Source organism: Dipodomys merriami, unplaced genomic scaffold, assembly GCF_024711535.1.
Source record: "Dipodomys merriami isolate MVZ:Mamm:240054 unplaced genomic scaffold, mDipMer1.0.p SCAF_10, whole genome shotgun sequence".
In the NCBI taxonomy this organism is placed as follows: domain Eukaryota; kingdom Metazoa; phylum Chordata; class Mammalia; order Rodentia; family Heteromyidae; genus Dipodomys; species Dipodomys merriami.
In genome coordinates, this window is record NW_027202271.1 from 7,064,878 (window position 1) to 7,082,035 (window position 17,158).

The following is a 17,158-nucleotide window of genomic DNA, read 5'->3' on the forward strand; positions in this document are numbered from 1 at the left end:
CATGGATTTTCCTGCCTGAGTTGGCTTTAAACCTGGATCCTCAAATCTCATCCTCCTAAATAGGTAGGATTACAGGCATGAGCCACCTTGCCTGGCTTTAATTTTATTTTTTGACAGTGTCACCATCAACCTGCCCTTTTAAAAAAATTATAGCTCAATGTAGGCTGTTCTTTTAAATCAGGCTTAAATTTACACACTAACACCAAGTCATTTAATTAGCTTTCATTGCAAGAAATGCTTTCCTCTTTTTCCCTTTTCTTCTATGTTTCTAAGGCAAAATGTTATTCTAATACTAGCTCTTTTTTATTTTCTTGCCTTTCAAAAAGATTTTTTTCCCTTTGTAGGCTCTTGAGTTCATTTATTTTGATTATGCCATGCCAAACTTCAGCGATCTATTTTGGGGAAAAGATCTTAAGCAGATGACAAGCTGTCATTAAAATTCTGCTGTGATCTCTTAATATCACTTATCCTCATTTCTAGCCACCCCAGTTCCTTGGGCTAAGTTCAAAACAGAATTATGAGTTATGATGATTTCAGGATTTTTTTAAGCCAAGTAATTGACAGGGACAGCTACCAATAAGTTGTCTCTTATAGTTGCAAGCAATTTCATGTAATTTATTACATAAAAATGATGACTCTGAAATAAGGAAGGAAAATAACATTAAAATATCTGGTCTCAGAAGCAGAGTTGTGGCTCAAGTGGTACAGTGACAGCCTTGAGCAAAAAAAGAAAAAAAGAAAGCTGAGGGACAGAGCCCAGGCCCTGAGTTTAATTCCCAGTTACTAGCATGTATGTGTGGGTGCGTGCACGTGCACACACACACACACACACACACACACACACACACACACACACACATACACACACAAAAGTAAAAGTAAAACAAGGTAAAATAAAATACCTGGTCTGTTGGAGAATTTTCATTTATATGTAATTTCAAACTCATAATAATATTTTGATGTAGACTATGAAGTCTATAGCCATCAAAAGACAGTAGACCCAGAGACTTAAGAGATACTTTACCTAAGTTCATATATATTTGTGACATTTAAAATCGGATCTGACATTATTTCTTTATTCCTATTCTTGTACCCTCTTTCTTTGTCCTCCTTTCTCTCTTTTCTTCTCCTCTTACTCTCTCTTTTATTCTCTTTCTCTTTCTCTCTCACACATTCACACATAGTACTGGGGTTTGAAGTCAGGGCCTACTAGCTAAGCTGACTACACCTTGAGCCAATTGGATCCCCAAAATTAATAGCTTATGCTTGTAGTCCTAGTAAGAAGGCTGAAATCTGACACTTGCTGTTCAAAACTAGCCTGGTCAGTAAATTCCATGAGACACAACTCCAATTAACCATCAAAATTTAAAAAAAAAACAAAAACCAGAAATAGATCTATGGCTCAAGTGGTAGAGGGCTAGTCCTGAACCAAAAAACTCAGGGTCAGCCCCCAAGCCCTGAGTTCAGTCCTCAGGACCATCACAAATAAGAAAACTCAATTTACACAAGCCTCTGTTAAGGTTCTAGTAGAAACCTGAATTTCATTCTTAACTGTGAAGCTAGATATCACCTAAATTTATTATTTTTTAACGTGTCTACCTACAAAATGAACACACATTTTCTTTTCTTCACCACATAGAATTCTTATTAGGACATGGAGCTCATCCACAGGAAGCTGTGTAAAACACAGATACTATATGACCAGGATCCTGTGGTTTATTAGTAACTATTATTGTTGTTGTTATTATTATTCTCTAGAGCCCCCTATATTTGCACACATAATTTCTTGAAAAACAAAATGAAAAGGAAAATGGGACACAACTTGGCTGGTGGTTTTGACCACATAATTTCACACTGAGAGATAATGCGCTTGATTTTGTTTGCACAAGCATGAATCTTTAGAACAAAATTGCAGGAAAATACCAAGAGATTAAGTTTGTCTAAATAAACATTTCGGTTTACACTTACAACAAACCAGTCTCAAATATAGACTTTTTTCCTTCTTGGTGGTACTGGGGTTTGAACTCAGGATAACCTGTCTGCTCATCTGAAACTCTACCATCTTGGGCCATACCTCCAGTCCCTTCACTGGTTATTTTGGAGATAGAGTCTAGAAGATTTTTCTGCCCAGGCTGGCTTTAAACCACCATCCTCAAATCTCAGCCTCCTGAGTAGCTAGAAGTAAAGATATGAGCCACTAGTGTTCAGCTAGAATCTTTTGTTTTTGGTCATACTAGTGTTACCTATGCCTCTGGATATTGGGGTGTCAAATAGGAAAAAAGATATCAATGCATCAAGGTGAAGTTTACTTCTGCAGAAGTGTGCATCATCAGCCAAAATTCAGCAAGTGAGCACTGTTTTATCCCTAATGCAGTGGGCCTCAGATTTTGAACCTGAGTTGAAAAGGATGTGGCTTAATTAACAGGAAAAGGATATAACTAAGATTCAATGAGCTTGTAACAGGATTTCTTAATTCAAGTGCAACAAGTATAAAATATAACTAGAATACAATCACCCAGGGACACTACCTGGCCAAAGCAGGATCTTTTCAGAAAAACAATTCTCACATGATAGACAAAAAGAAGTAGCATATTTTGATGGGGAAAAAATGATGACTTTTCTCATACTAGAATTATCCTTGTTCAATAGGAAGGAAAACTTGGGCAAACACTTGCTAGGCAAACACTGTATAATTAGCTATGCCTCCAGCCCCTCTCTCTTTCTGTCTGCTATTCTTTGCTGTAGGTTAGTTTTTAGATAAGGTTTCACATTTTTGTCCAGTGTCCAGCCTGGACCACAGCCCTCCTACCTATGATCTTCCATGCAGCTGAGATGACAGGTGCATACCAACCAGAGCTGGCTTATTTGTTGAGATGTGGTCTTACAAAGTTTTTGCTTGGTGTGGCCTAGAACTATGGTCCTCTTCATCTCTGCGGAAAGTGATACACAAGCATGGTGGGTCCTTGTTCTGTGGCAGTATAGAAATACACCCAGGAACAGCAAACACAGTTACAGTAAGGTAGCAAAGAGTTTATTTAACAAAGAGAAAGTAAAGGCCACTCAGAAGAATGTTCAGAGGGATATGGAAACCAGCTGTCTACCATGTAGACTGGGGCCTACGTTTTTATTGTCCCTCTGGCCTTTTCCTCTTCCCTTTATACCATTTGTCAGATTGTGATTGGTTTGTTTGAAACAGGAAGACCTTCCCCTGGGTGGTAGTCACAGAATGGTGGCTTGTGAGAGGGCTGGCCTGAGTTAGAGCAAGACCCAAGACCCTCCAGAGGGTGACAAACTGGATGGTGGAGAGCAGTTAGCTTGAACCTGTGGGTTATTTGCCTTCATAAAGATCACCGATGTGAGCCATTGAGTCTTTTATTATTCAGCTTTTGTGGCTACCACAGCTTACACACACGTTACACATCATCATACTTAGTGCTTAATCCTCTGCCGGTACTGCATAACTTCATTAAATTATTATTATTTCATACATTTTTGAGACAAGGTCTCACTATGTAGGCCAGGCTGGCATGGAATTCTGCATCCTCCAAGTGCTGGGATTACAGGTGTACACCAACACACCTCTCATTATTTTTTTAGAGTTTATTTTCTTGTAAAGATGCTGTACAGAGAGGTTACAGTTACATGAGTAAGGTAATGAGCACATTTCCTGTCGATTATTGTTACCCCTCCTTTGTTTTTCTCCTACGATCTCTTCAGTCCCCCCTTTCCCCACTCCTCCCCCCTGCCCCAAGTTGTAAAGTTCATTCCCAACATAGTGTCTTGTGAGTATCACTGTTGCAGTGCATCATCCTGGATCCTTGTTTCAGCATTTTGTTATTTCCCTTTCTCTCCCCAAATTAGATAAATGTACATACAAGATGCAAGGTACCAAAATCAAATACACTGACAACAAGGATATACCATAGGTGGAAGAACATACAAAAGAAACAAAAAAAATCACATAGTACATTAAAAAATCAACAAAGAAAAACCTCTTTTGTCCATATCTTGGGGTTCATTTCACTTAGCATCATCTTATGTGTACATAGCTTTTGGGCTTTTCTGCTCATCTGATAACATTATCCTAGACATATACTAAGTATTGCAAATGAGGGAAACCATGGGTCCTATATTTCTTTGGGTCTGGCTTACCACACCTCTCATTATTATTCCTAATTTTACAAATAGAAAGAAAAACCTGGATTCAGGTCTGGACTTGTGTCATTCTAAAAAGCTTTATCCTAAACCTTTTACTGAAGATGGAGTGCAGTATTGAAGCTCTAAGCTATCAATCCTGGGGTGGATAGCTGCTTTAAATGCTCTGTGATTTATTGTTCAAAAGCTCTGTGAGTCAGTTCAAGGTGGTGTGCACCTTGTCATTTCCAGTAACTCGGGGAAGCACAGGCAGGAAGGTTGCAGCTCAACCCAGGTATAAAATGAGTCTCTATCTTGAAAATAATACATAAAGGCTGAGCACAGTGGTCATGTTAAGAATCTTAGCTACTCAGGAGACAGAGATCTGAAAAGCTAAGGAAATGGGGTTCAAGTGGTAGAACGGTAGCCAAAAGCAAGCAAGCCAAGTTAAAGCCCTAGAATGGACAAAAACAAAAAAAGAAAGAAAACAGCAACAACACAAAAGGGGCTTCAAATGGTAGAATATGGGCTAAGCAAGCATTAGCCAATAGACCAAAACCCCAGTAAAGTGTGTTAGAACTAGCATACAAAGGGGAGGGTTTCTTAGTGACCTTTCCACAGAGAAGCAACTGGATCTTTAAAGATACCTCAGTGTTTCTATTAGAAGAATTTGGAGAGGTTGCAGGCTTGGTTCAGTTAGTAGAGCACTAGCCAGTGAGCAAGTTCAAGTTCCAGCCTTGGACCAAAATATTGGCTCTGTGATTTCTCAATATGAGAATTATTTTTTCTGTGGATCACTTTTAAGAGTCAAAAGCATAAGAAAAGCCACACCATGGCATGTTAATATAACTCAAAATATTTTTGCTATTAATGTTCATTTTAAACTTTAATCCAAATACAGGGACTCCTTCAGAACTTTGAAATTGGCCTGTTCATTTGTCAACAAAGGAGATCATAATTGCATGTAATTTTAATCATCATAAGAGAATCACTTTACATCTTCATTATCATAAAATTTCGGCAGAAATTTCCATGTCTGTTTCCTTCCACCTGCTTCCCAATAGGCATAAAATGATACATATACATTTTCATTTTAACAAGAAAATGAAAACATTTTCTCAATGTTTGTCTTAGTATGTGTCATGGTAAAAAAAAAAAAAAAAAAAAGAACTAAGAGATGCCCAGAGTGTGTTGCGTGGGACAAAGCCTCCTTCCATGTGATGGAAAGATCAATCCTGAGCCTCATTAAGCTGATGGAAGGAGCTGACATTATCCAATCCCGCACCTGCCTTCTTCTCTCCCATGACTTCACATTCAGATCTGGGCACACAGTCATTGGAATTCTTAGGATTCAGACAGGTACATTCTAAAATGAATGTTCCCAAATGAAGAATTAGACAAACATGTTTGCAATTCATTGAAACCCGTTTCATTTTGACTGTGAGAAAGAGATAACAAAAGCATCCTTTGAAATAATGTGTCATCAGAAGACACATCTCCCAAGCTACTAGCACAGAAGGTACATCTCCTGAAGGTCCATACCCTGAAGTAGTGCCTGTGGGATTCTTGTGACAGCTTTGATGTTTTTGATCAGTTCAAAGCAGTCTAAGGAAGAAAGGGAATAAGAAAGCTAAAATCAACACTTTCATATTATGTAAAAAGCCTTAATTCATGTCTGATGGAGCTATTTTGCTCTTTGAATTAATTTCTTTCTCTATTTCTTTTTTTTAAAAGATACAAAAAAACAGGAGAGGAATAATACTAAGAATATATTTTGTAGCTGGAAAATGTTAAAGTTACTTGTAATCAATAAACAAGCGAAAGAACTGAATTCATTTTTTTTCTTTTTCTTTTTGACAATATTGAAGTTTGAAAGAACACATTCTTTTCAAGGGGAAGTATTAAAGTTTGAACTCTCCAACTTACTAGGCTGGTACTCTACCACTGAGCCATGCCTCCAGCATGAATCTGTTTTATAAGAAGCAGTGTGTAGATATTTTAGAAGACCTGAATCAGAATTGTGGGAGGCAATATAACCTGAGCAAGTTCTATGGGATTTTATTTGCTGTCCTATAAAATGAGAATAATGCTATTTTATTCTTCAAAGTGCTGATCTGACTGCCCAATTAAGTGAGGTATACAAAAAATAATTTCTAAGTTCAGGTGACTTGATCATTAAGATGGATCATTCATTCACTCAGAAAAGTTTTATAAACTAGAAATTATTTAACACAAAATCAAAAGTAGTTGTATGAGCCAGGCACTGGTAGCTTATGCTGTAAGCTTAGCGATTCAAAAGACTGAGAACTGACCATCACAGTTCAAAGCCAGGAAAGTCCACGAGACTCTTATCTCCAATTTACCACCAAAAAACCAAAATGGAGGTGTGGCTCAAATGGTAGAGCACCAGTATTGATTGATAAAGCTAAGAATGAGTATAAAGCCTTGAAGTTCAAGCCCTAGTATCCCACAAAACGAGTGAAATTTGTAAAACATTATGATGTAGAAGAAGCCAAATCTGTTTTGATTTCCTTTCAAACAAATGACATTTGCCAAAGAGTGAACTAGGAACTATACATACTTTTGTTTATTTTAAATATTCTATAACTAGCTTGGAGTCTTTGTAAGAATTTTGCTATGCATTGTGTTTTTAGTTCTGTAACTGACCTTTTGACTTAAGGAATCCTGCCTTGCCTGTGTCCATTTTACTGTTTGAGAATAAAAAACAAAACCTACCATTTCTTCCTTATAGGATGCTAAGACATCAATATTGCTGTGAAGTGTCTTGGCCTCCATGTCTTTCTTATGTACAATGGGAAGAACACCAGTTCCACAAGGTAGATGCCTTTAAAAGTGTTAGCAATCTGCTCCAGCATCAAACCAGCATCATATCAGTTACAAAGATCTCTTGTTTTTGGAATGACCAAAAATCATACAGTTTCTTTGTTCATATTACCATCTCTTTGGAATTAGATATTTAAGTGCTTAAGGATGTAGATGTCAGGATAGCATAACAATAAGTGTTCGACTTGTTAATGTTCTGGATCACAACATTACTTATGTAACCACTTTGAATCTCTTATGAAACTTTTTTTAAAAATCATAATGAGTTAAAGTAATAAATGTATTTAAATGCCAAGTATTTAGACATTCAAATACCAGAAGAAAATAAACAGTGTTAGTTTTTTCTTTTTGTTCCTTTTTTGGGGGGAGGGGTCTGGTCTTGGGGCCCGAACTCTGGGCCTGCGTGCTGTCCCTCAGCTCTTCAGCTCAAGGCTAGCGCTCTACCACTTGAGCCACAGCGCCACTTCCGGCTTTTTTCTTTTTGCTTATGTGGTGCTGAGGAATCGAACCCAGGGCCTCATGCATGCAAGGCAAGCGCTCTACCACTGAGCCACCTTCCCAGCCCCAGTTTTTTTTCATAGGAGAAAAATAGTCATAGAACTGATTTGATTTTTGTTTTTGTTGTTTTTGGTGCCAATTCTGATTCTTGAATTCAGGGCCTCATCGCTGTCCCTGAGCTTTTTTGATCAAGACTAATGCTTTACCATTTGAGCCACAGCTCCACTTCTGGCTTTTTTGGTGGTTAATTGGCGATAAGAGTATCACAGACTTTACTGTCCACACTATCTGTGAGCCCCAATCCTCAGAGCTCAGCTTCCTGAGTAGCTAGGGTTATAAGCATGAGCCACCAGCACTCTGCTCAGTGCCCAGCTCTGACTTGTTATTTTTTTTTTGGAGGGGAGAGGGCTATACCTGAAATGCTAAGACATGTTTATAAACAACCCAGGATAGTCTCTATTCCATTTAAATTATTGCAAAATGACAAGTTAAAACATCTCACTGTTATCCACCTTTCATACCCAAATCTTAGTATTTTTCTAAATATTAGCTTAAACTTGTATTAATGATTTATTGTTTAAAGAATGGCCTGGAGCCTGAAATTAAATAAATGTCCTTGTGCATAGGGTGATTTACTTTCCTTTAGCTAATCACTATGTGGCTGGATCCTCTGGTTTGAGTGGGACTAGAACAAATAGAGCAGCAACTAATACTCCAAGGCTCAGGATGGATATGTGTTGATGCATAATTCCATGTACAAATATTCCACCAACCAGCTTAGGCTGAAAATAAGCATGCAAAACTAAGTGGGAGAAATTAAGTCAATAATTAATGTAAGCATACTGTCCAAACACTCCTAAGATATAACTTTATCTCTGTGCTTTTGTTGATTGTATTCAACTGCATGGGTGTAATGGTAATTTTTGAATCAATCTTGAATCACAACTTGTCGCATGCTAAGAAAAATTTGTAAATCCAGGTACTAGTGGTTCATGCATGTAATTCTGGCTATTCAGGAGGTTGAGATGTGAAGATAGTGGTTAAAAACCAGCCCAGGCCAGAAAGTACCTGAGACTCTTTATCTCTAAATCAGGAGCAAAAAGCTGGAAGTAGAGGTATGGGTCAAATGGTAGAGCTCCAGCTTTGAATGGATAAAGCTAACTGAAAGTGCAAGGCCTTGAGTTCAAGACCTAGTACTAGCAGAGAAAAAACAAAGAATATAACAAACTTTATAAAATGGAAATGTGGCCAATGGAATATAAACATAATTCATTTTTAGTTCTGTTCTAAATAAAAAGAAGAAAATTGGTCTTAAGGAAAAGCATTACAGAAGAATGCTTTGGCAAATATGTTTGTTCCTAGGAATGCAAAATTTGATTCAACAAATTGTACTATAATAAATTATTTCAGTTTTTTTAACATTTTTTGCCTATGACCACTTAACTTCCATCTCAAGTTGAACAAATTATATTTGACTTATTCATTATAGTAGGACAATGAACTTTTTGTTTTTCTATAGCATGTAGAGTTTTTACTTCAAACTATGAATCATGGGGTTAGAAGTTTCCAGAATTATTTTAATATAGCAGCCTTCAATGTGTATTTTAATGTAAGAGCTACCAATACTTTATCTTTCAATGTTCCTATGTAATCCATTTTACCTGCTAAAACTCATGTGGTAATAGTTGAATAAAAAATTAAAATCTCTCAAATTTTAGCAGGCACTGGTGGCTCATGTTTATAATCCTAGCTAAAAGGCTGAGATCTGAGGATTGAGGTTTAAAGCCAGCCTGGGGAGAAAAGTCTATGAAAATTTTATATCCATGAAGAAAAAGCTGTAGCTCACATGGTAAAGCACTAGAAAAAGCTGTGGCTCACATGGTAAAGCACTAGCTTTGAGTGAAAAAGCTAAGGGACAGTGCCCAGGCCCTGAGTTCAAAATCCAAGTACTGGGACACACACACACACACACACACACACACACACACACACACACACACACACACACACACACACACACACACACACACACACACACACACACACACACCCCTTATATTTAATCATGAAATCATTTCATTTTTAGATATAAGGAAAACCACACCTTTGTTTTTGTACAATGTATGTATATTTCAACATACACACACACACACACACACACACACACACACACACACACGCACACAACCTTAATGGCTGGCATATAGAAATTTGAAGTATGTCTCTTTGAATCAAAATTCAGTGAGCACTCTGAAAATGGGGTAGCCAGGTCCTGTTGAGACAGGACTTAGGGACTCCTAAAAAAAATGACATTCCATCACTTCAAAGTGCTAGATGATCTCTCACCTAGAGCCAATATCTTTGTGTGAGAAAAATGTATGTCTTGCTGGGTTACTGGTAGCTCCTGCATGTAAATCCTAGCTACTTGGGAGACTGAAATATGAGGATCACAGTTCAATGCCAGCTTGGGCAGGAAAGTCTATGAGACTCTTATCTCTAATTAATCATCAAAAGCCAGAAGTGGAGCTGTGACTCAAGTGATAAGAGGCTAGCCTTGAGCAGAAAACCTCGGGGATGGTGCCCAGGCCCTGAGTTCAAGCCAAGGACTAGCAATAAAATAAAAAAGTATGTCTTCCTCATTGAATACCTGAACTTTCCCCTACATTGTCCTTCAGAGAATACAGAAAGAGGTACTTGTGCATCTGCACCCATCCCATTAATGGCTCATTCTACACACTCAACAAGATCTAGTGCCTAACCTGAAAGGGTTTCTAAGAGAGAAGGAAGAACAAATGAAGGAAAGAAAGAAAAAGAACAAAAAACAACATATAGAAGCCCATGGGGATGTGATTTTCCCCCCAAGGAGAGTTTTCAGGAACGCAAAGAAGTAGAAATGCATGTTAGGTTGTTGAAAAGTAATTATGAAGTCAAGTACAAAAAAACCCATATATCAGGCTCTTCATACACTTCATGACTGAGTGTGATGCAGACTTGGGGATTAAAGGAAGCAGCAGGACAGGAAAGTTCTTCTCACATAGAAAGTACAGCCTGTGGAGTCTTTCAGCAGAGAAACCAGAGGTGATGTCATGGGATGGGGGTAGGGGGTTGGAGTCACTGATGGAGCGAAGGTTCCAGAAAGACTTAGGAACTGGAAGTGAGAGCATATAAGAGACAATATTAGATTCCTCCTATTTATGGATACTTTGAGGAAACATTATTCCATGTTAATGCAAATACAGAATGTCTTTTAACACTTATTGGTAGAGGAAACATAAGTTACACAATTCTAAGTTGCTAGAAGTATATAGAGTTCAAGAGTAAGAGCTCATGCCTGTAATCTTAGCTATTCAGGAGGCTGAAACCTGAGGACTATAGTTCAAAGCCAGCACAGGCAGAAAATCCATAGGATTCTCATCCCCAATTAACCAACAAAAAGCTGGAAGTGCAGGTGTGTCTTCAGTGGTAGAGCAACAAAGAAAAAAAAAAAAAAGAAGCTAAAGGACAACAGCTAGGCCCTGAATTCAAGCCCCAGTACTGGCACCAAAAATAAAATAAAAAGAACTGTAAAATATTTGCACTCAAAAATAGTTTGGGAGTGTGTATCAAGTAATCTTTTATGGTCATATTAAATGTAGGGACACCAACAGCAAAGAGAAAGTGGGGGAAAGGAAGAGAGAGATAGAGAAGGGAGAGAGATGGTGGAAACTAATTTGTTGCATGATTCTCTGCTGAGAGGCACTGGCATATTTCCTGTGGCAATGAATCAGTTTTTATCTTGGCAGGAGAAAAAAAAAGCATCATTACAGCCTCTATGAGCCACTGTTATTATAATTGATGAGATATATTATGTACGGCTTGTTTTTCCTTGTGAAAGAAAACTTCCTGGTTTCTGTGGTAAACAAGAACTCTCACCAGAAAAACAAACCACATGGTCTTTGTTTTTGGTTGTTCTTCTATGTATTTCTTTGTGTGTTTCTTTCAGCACCCAATGTGGCTCCATCTGATGTAGGCGGTGGGGGTGGAAGCAACAGGGAACTGACCATTACCTGGGCGGTAGGTTCTAAGCACTTATGATCTATTGACCCTTTATCTGTACTCCACCTGAGGCCCATTTTGTTTTTTTGAAATTAATTGAAAATAAAATGATCAATCTACAAACTGGAATAAATAACTAGTTTTTTTTTAACGTATATTAATATAAAGTTTCCTTTAGCTTAGTAGAGATTTCTTGAAAGTCAAAGAATACCAGATGCTCATGGCTTCATGAGCCCTAAAGATTAAACATTCAAGCATCCATGCCAGACATATTTTTAATTCTGTGGTCTTCTGGCAGCCAAGTAATAATATATAGTATTTTCCCTGAACATTATGAAACTCCAAACCAAGATTCATTTACACACTTTATACCAAAACCCATTCATTGATCCATTATACTCATAGATTGACCTGTTGAATTCAAACTCCTTTGTATGACTACTTAAAGATATTTTTTTAATTAAATTAAAAAAAGACTTTTTTTTTTAAAGCAAGGCACTAGTGGCTCACACCTGCCAAACTTACTCCTGTGGAGAGAGAAAACATCTGGTAGGGGGCCTTGTAAGAGTTTGAGAAACCCAGACAGAAGGAACTAAGAGTAGAAAGGTCCAAGATGGGAGACTGCCCCACCCCCCAATGCTAAACGAATGCTAAGGATGCAGCTTAAAAAATGAGGTTATTATGGTTTTGAGCATGCCTGTGTCCTGCATTGTTAGTCAGGGTAAATAAAGGAGGATTTTGCAAAAAAGACTTCCAGGTTTATCTTCCTTCTCCTGGGAATCCTCTTATGGACCACAACCTACACAACCTATTTCATATCTTCTTTCTCATGTAGCCCTTGTCAAGAGAATACCATTATGGCAACAATTTTGGTTACATCGTGGCATTTAAGCCATTTGATGGAGAAGAATGGAAAAAAGTGACAGTTACTAATCCAGACACTGGCAGATACGTCCATAAGGATGAATCCATGAGCCCTTCTACTGCCTTTCAAGTAAAAGTTAAAGCCTTCAACAACAAAGGAGATGGGCCGTACAGCCTCATAGCTGTCATTAACTCAGCACAGGATGGTAAGTAAAACAAATTCCATGGGGAAAGAAGAAAAACCTTATTCACCCGAAAGTGTTTGCTTTCTTCCAGTTCTTTTTATTAAAAAAACAAACCCTATTACTTTATTTATTTGTTTTGTGTGCTGGTACTGGGCTTAAACTCAAGGCCTTGTACTCTCATTTGACTTTTTTGCTGGTTAATTGGAGTTTCGTGGATATTTCTGTTTTGAACTGGATCCTCAGATCTCAGCCTCCTGAGTAGCCAGATTACTGGAGAATTCCACCAGCATCTGGCCTGAAACCTTTTGGTATCACTATGTGTTTAGTAAATGAGTATTACTCTGAGCCCAATTAAAATCTCAACCTCTATGTATAAAAATAGAACAAGAAAACCTCTTGAAATTTTATAAAGAAGCAGGGAGCTGGGTAAGGAGGAGTGATAGAAGGAAAGATTGGAATATGTTGTATACATATATGGAAGAATCACAGTGAAACCCCTTCCCTTGTGCAATTAATGTATGCTAAGAAAGAGCATGTAGCTCAGTGGTTGAGCACTTACCCAGTCTGTGAAAGACCCTGAGTTCAATCCCAGCTTCATGATAACAAAACAAAATGTATGCTAATAAAAGATGTCAACTTTTCTATAGAAATGACAAAAAATGTTCCTAAAAACATCTTTTTGGTTCTTTAGATTGTGTCCATGGTCATTAGGAAAACTTTATAAAAATAATTAACTTTGAGCTATTATTCCTGGCCTCTGTATTAAATTTTTATTATCTGAAATTCTCCATACTTGATTGAACTTCAGTGTGCTGGTATACTCACAAAGTCTACTTAAAAATTTTAGAACATATATATTTTTATAAAGTTGCCCAAAATTTTGACTCAAAATTCATTATACTGGTGTAATTGTAAGCATTTTCATTATTACAAGAAAGAACTAGGGGCTGGGAAGGTGGCTCAGGGTAGAGCGCTTGGCCTTGCATGCTCGAGGCCCTGGGTTCGATTCCTCAGCACCACATAAGCAAAAAGAAAAAAGCCGGAAGTGGCGCTGTGGCTCAAGTGGTAGAGCACTAGCCTTGAGCTGAAGAGCTGAGGGACAGCGCCCAGGCCCAGAGTTTAGGCCCCACGACCGGACCCCCTCCCCCCCAAAAAAAGAAAGAAAGAACTAGAATTGTATTCAAGGGAATCTAGATAATTATATGAAAAGAAGATTAATCCATTGAAAATTATTCTTTGAAAAGGAAAAGTTTGTCTTGTTGGCCATTTAAGGAAGAAAAACAATACTGACATTACACTTCCCATTTTCCCTCAAAGTTTAACTAAACTGAGAATGCTCAGAGAGGCCTCTCTCTATAAATTCCAAATGTCGTACAGTTCAAGATTAAGCAAAATTGAATTGTTTGCCATTGAAACTAAGTTTTTCATTTTTTTGAGTTAGAATATATTTGTTAATATGGAGCAGTTTCACTGTGATAGTTCTGTATGTGATACATTTTGAACAAACTCATCCCCTTTTCCATAATAGTCCCATTTCAAAACAGCATTTGTTGGGTTTCATTATGCAATAGATAGATAGATAGATAGATAGATAGATAGATAGATAGATAGATAGATAGATAGATAGATAGATAGATAGATAGATAGATGATTGTTTAGATAGACATAGCTAGATAATAAGTAGAATAGATAGCTAGAGATGATAGATAATTATAGATAGTAGATAGAATATATATACACATAGATCTTTCTCAGTACCCTCTTCTTTCCCCTACCCCTCCTAGACAGTCCCTCTTTTATATTCATGTCTCATTACCATTATTGTTACCGACATCATCATTTAATATACCTATTTAAAAGATAAAACTTCCATATTATATCTCTTACTGATGTGCACTATGAAAATAATTAAAGGCTAGAAAAGCCAACAAAGATCTCATTGCCTTCTGGCTCTAATATATTTACCTTTGGCCAAGTTTCTCCTGGCTCCTGTGGGAGAGTGAAACACAAATAGAGGCATTCAAGAATGGAAACTGTGTGAGGAGTTTGGGGTGTGACTCAAATGGTAGAGCATTTGTGGAGGAAGCCTAGGTGCTGAATTCAATCTTCCTAAACTGAAGGAAAAGGAAGGAAAGTGGGAAAGGCAGAGAGGGAAAAGGAAAGGAGGAGAGGGGTGGAAGGAGGGTAAGACAGAAGGAGGAGGGAAAAGAAGGAAGGGGGTAGAGAATCTAAAGAAGAACTGGGCATGAATCATAAGGGCTTTTCAGGTGGGATGGAAGACCAATGGGAGGATGAAAGAAGAAAGATTAGAAGCCAGGAATATGATTAAAATACTACATTGTATGCGTAAAACTCGTTTAAAATAAAATGAGATTTCAAGAGGTACTTTTCTGTTCTCTTGAAAGAAGTATGTACTATTACTTTACCCCATTTGTGTTATCTTTCCAAAATAAAATGCACTCTAGAAACTTTAGAAGTTAGAACTCTGAAACTCTCAAATATGTTCTTCATCATAAACTTAGCAATTTTTGTTTTTGTCAAAAATGTATCATGTGTTCAGATAATCTCCTGACCTATAGTTTCCATGCCAGCATGACTTTTTATGTATCTCATGATACCTTGAATGTACATAATGAAATTTACCTGGAAGTAAATACATTAAAGGTAGTTGCAGGAGTCACTTAGCTTTCCTAAATACCCTGAAAGAATAAAAAGTAGACCTCTTTTAAGTCCATGATGAAGGAATGGAGCCCTCTCAATGGCAGGACAGATACCCCACGTGCGCACACTTACTCAGATGGAATGAGATACTTTGACTCAATTTTAACAATTTTTTAAAACCTGACTACGTATCACAGAGAAAATGAAAGTTAAAAGTAGATTACAATGCTTAGTGCTACTGAGAATCCCGAGTCCCAGTCAGATCTTTTAGAAAATGATGAAAAGGACAAAGAGGATATGTCTGGATTCAAGGGATGAAATCTCACATATAGAAGTATTCAGCAGTTTTCATTCAGAAATATTGGCGAAAGAGACCAAAGGATCAAGTGGAACAGATCAAAAAAAGAATATTCAAATTGAATTGCAATCGTCTCTAGACGTGCAAAAAAGTTTAAGACTTAAGATAAGACTTAACAAATTGATTGTGAAGAGAGAGCTCCTATTCATATAGTATGCTGTGAAGGAGAAGACAGCAATTCAGAACAAGATTTATATAGCCATTCTTGGGTTTATCATAATGAATTAAATGTGTCCCATAAGTTTAGTCATTTTAATGTTCATCAGACGTTTTTGGGGACACCACATGCCCTTTCATCAAATCAGTCTCAAGAAAATGAAAAATTTTATCTTCTTACAAAAAGCTTCACTAGAGGGCTGGGAAGGTGGCTCAGTGGTAAGAGCACTTGCCTTGCATACCTGAGGCCCTGGGTTCGATTCCTCAGCACCACATAAGCAAAAGGAAAAAAGCCAGAAGTGGCGCTGTGACTCAAGTGGTAGAGCGCTAGCCTTGAGCTGAAGAGCTGGGGGACAGCGCCCAGGCCCAGAGTTCAGACCCCATGACTGGACCCAAAAAAAAAAAAAAAAAAAGCTTCACTAGAGGGCTGGGAAGGTGGCTCAGTGGTAGAGCGCTTGCCTTGCATGCTCGAGGCCCTGGGTTCGATTCCAAAGCACCACATAAGCAAAAAGAAAAAAGCCAGAAGTGGCGCTGTGGCTCAAGTGGTAGAGCACTAGCCTTGAGCTGAAGAGCTGAGGGACAGTGCCCAGGCCCAGAGTTCAAGCCCCACGACTGGACCAAAAAAAAAAAAAGCTTCACTAGAAAGAATCTCCATTAAGTTAAGGGGGAAAATAATTTTTAATAGGTTATTGTGAATTTTGTTTCTTAAAAGTGAATTAACAATGTATATTTCATTCTTTAAACAAAAGGTTCTTATCCTTTCTAAAATGTTTTTCCCTCATATTTAAATCATGATGGACTGTAACATCTGAAGCATCTAAAAACGGAAATAAATATATATATTTTTAACAAAAAAAAGTAGATTACAAGTTCCCTTTGCATCCAATATCAATTCTTTTCTGCTTTAAAGTCAGCTTTGGGGCAGAAGACCCTGCTTGTCCATCTTTTTAACTCCTGGCCATTTGTTTTTCATTATATTTCTGTCCGAAATATTTCGAAGGCTTTCATAAAACTCCCATATGCTGAAACTTGTGTAATTTGTTAATCTTTCCCTTCTACCAGTATGAAATCAATCCTAGTGCTACATGATTGCTTTGATTTAGAAAGGCAACAGTGTTCATGTGTCCTACATTTTTAACATTAAATCAGATTATGACTTATTAATGAAGGACAATAAAAATTGATCACTCCTACTTAAAGGCTTCCTTGGATTCTTTGTGTATATTTCAGAAGGATGTAAATTAATTTTACCCCCGAACAGAGGCTTTTCATGATACATATTTGACTTGATGCCCAGTAGGGAGATTAGACATATCAAAGCTTTCCTGAGCCCAAGAAATAGTGGATGTTACAACTTGTTTCAACTTTTTAAAAAATCTTTAGCTTGAATATAAAAGAAGGAATTTTCATTAACAATATGACC

General features: G+C 37.5%; 1 protein-coding gene across 6 annotated transcripts in view; it reads left to right on the plus strand.

The window, feature by feature from the left end:
• Nucleotides 1-17,158, plus strand: part of Cntn1 (contactin 1) — a 297,750-nt gene that overhangs the window by 250,005 nt on the left and 30,587 nt on the right. For all 6 annotated transcript variants that reach the window (XM_070039080.1, XM_070039092.1, XM_070039094.1 and 3 more), the window contains 2 exons: nt 11,459-11,529; nt 12,347-12,581. In XM_070039080.1, the coding sequence (XP_069895181.1) occupies nt 11,459-11,529; nt 12,347-12,581 (306 nt within the window). The remainder of the gene's footprint in view (nt 1-11,458; nt 11,530-12,346; nt 12,582-17,158) is intronic.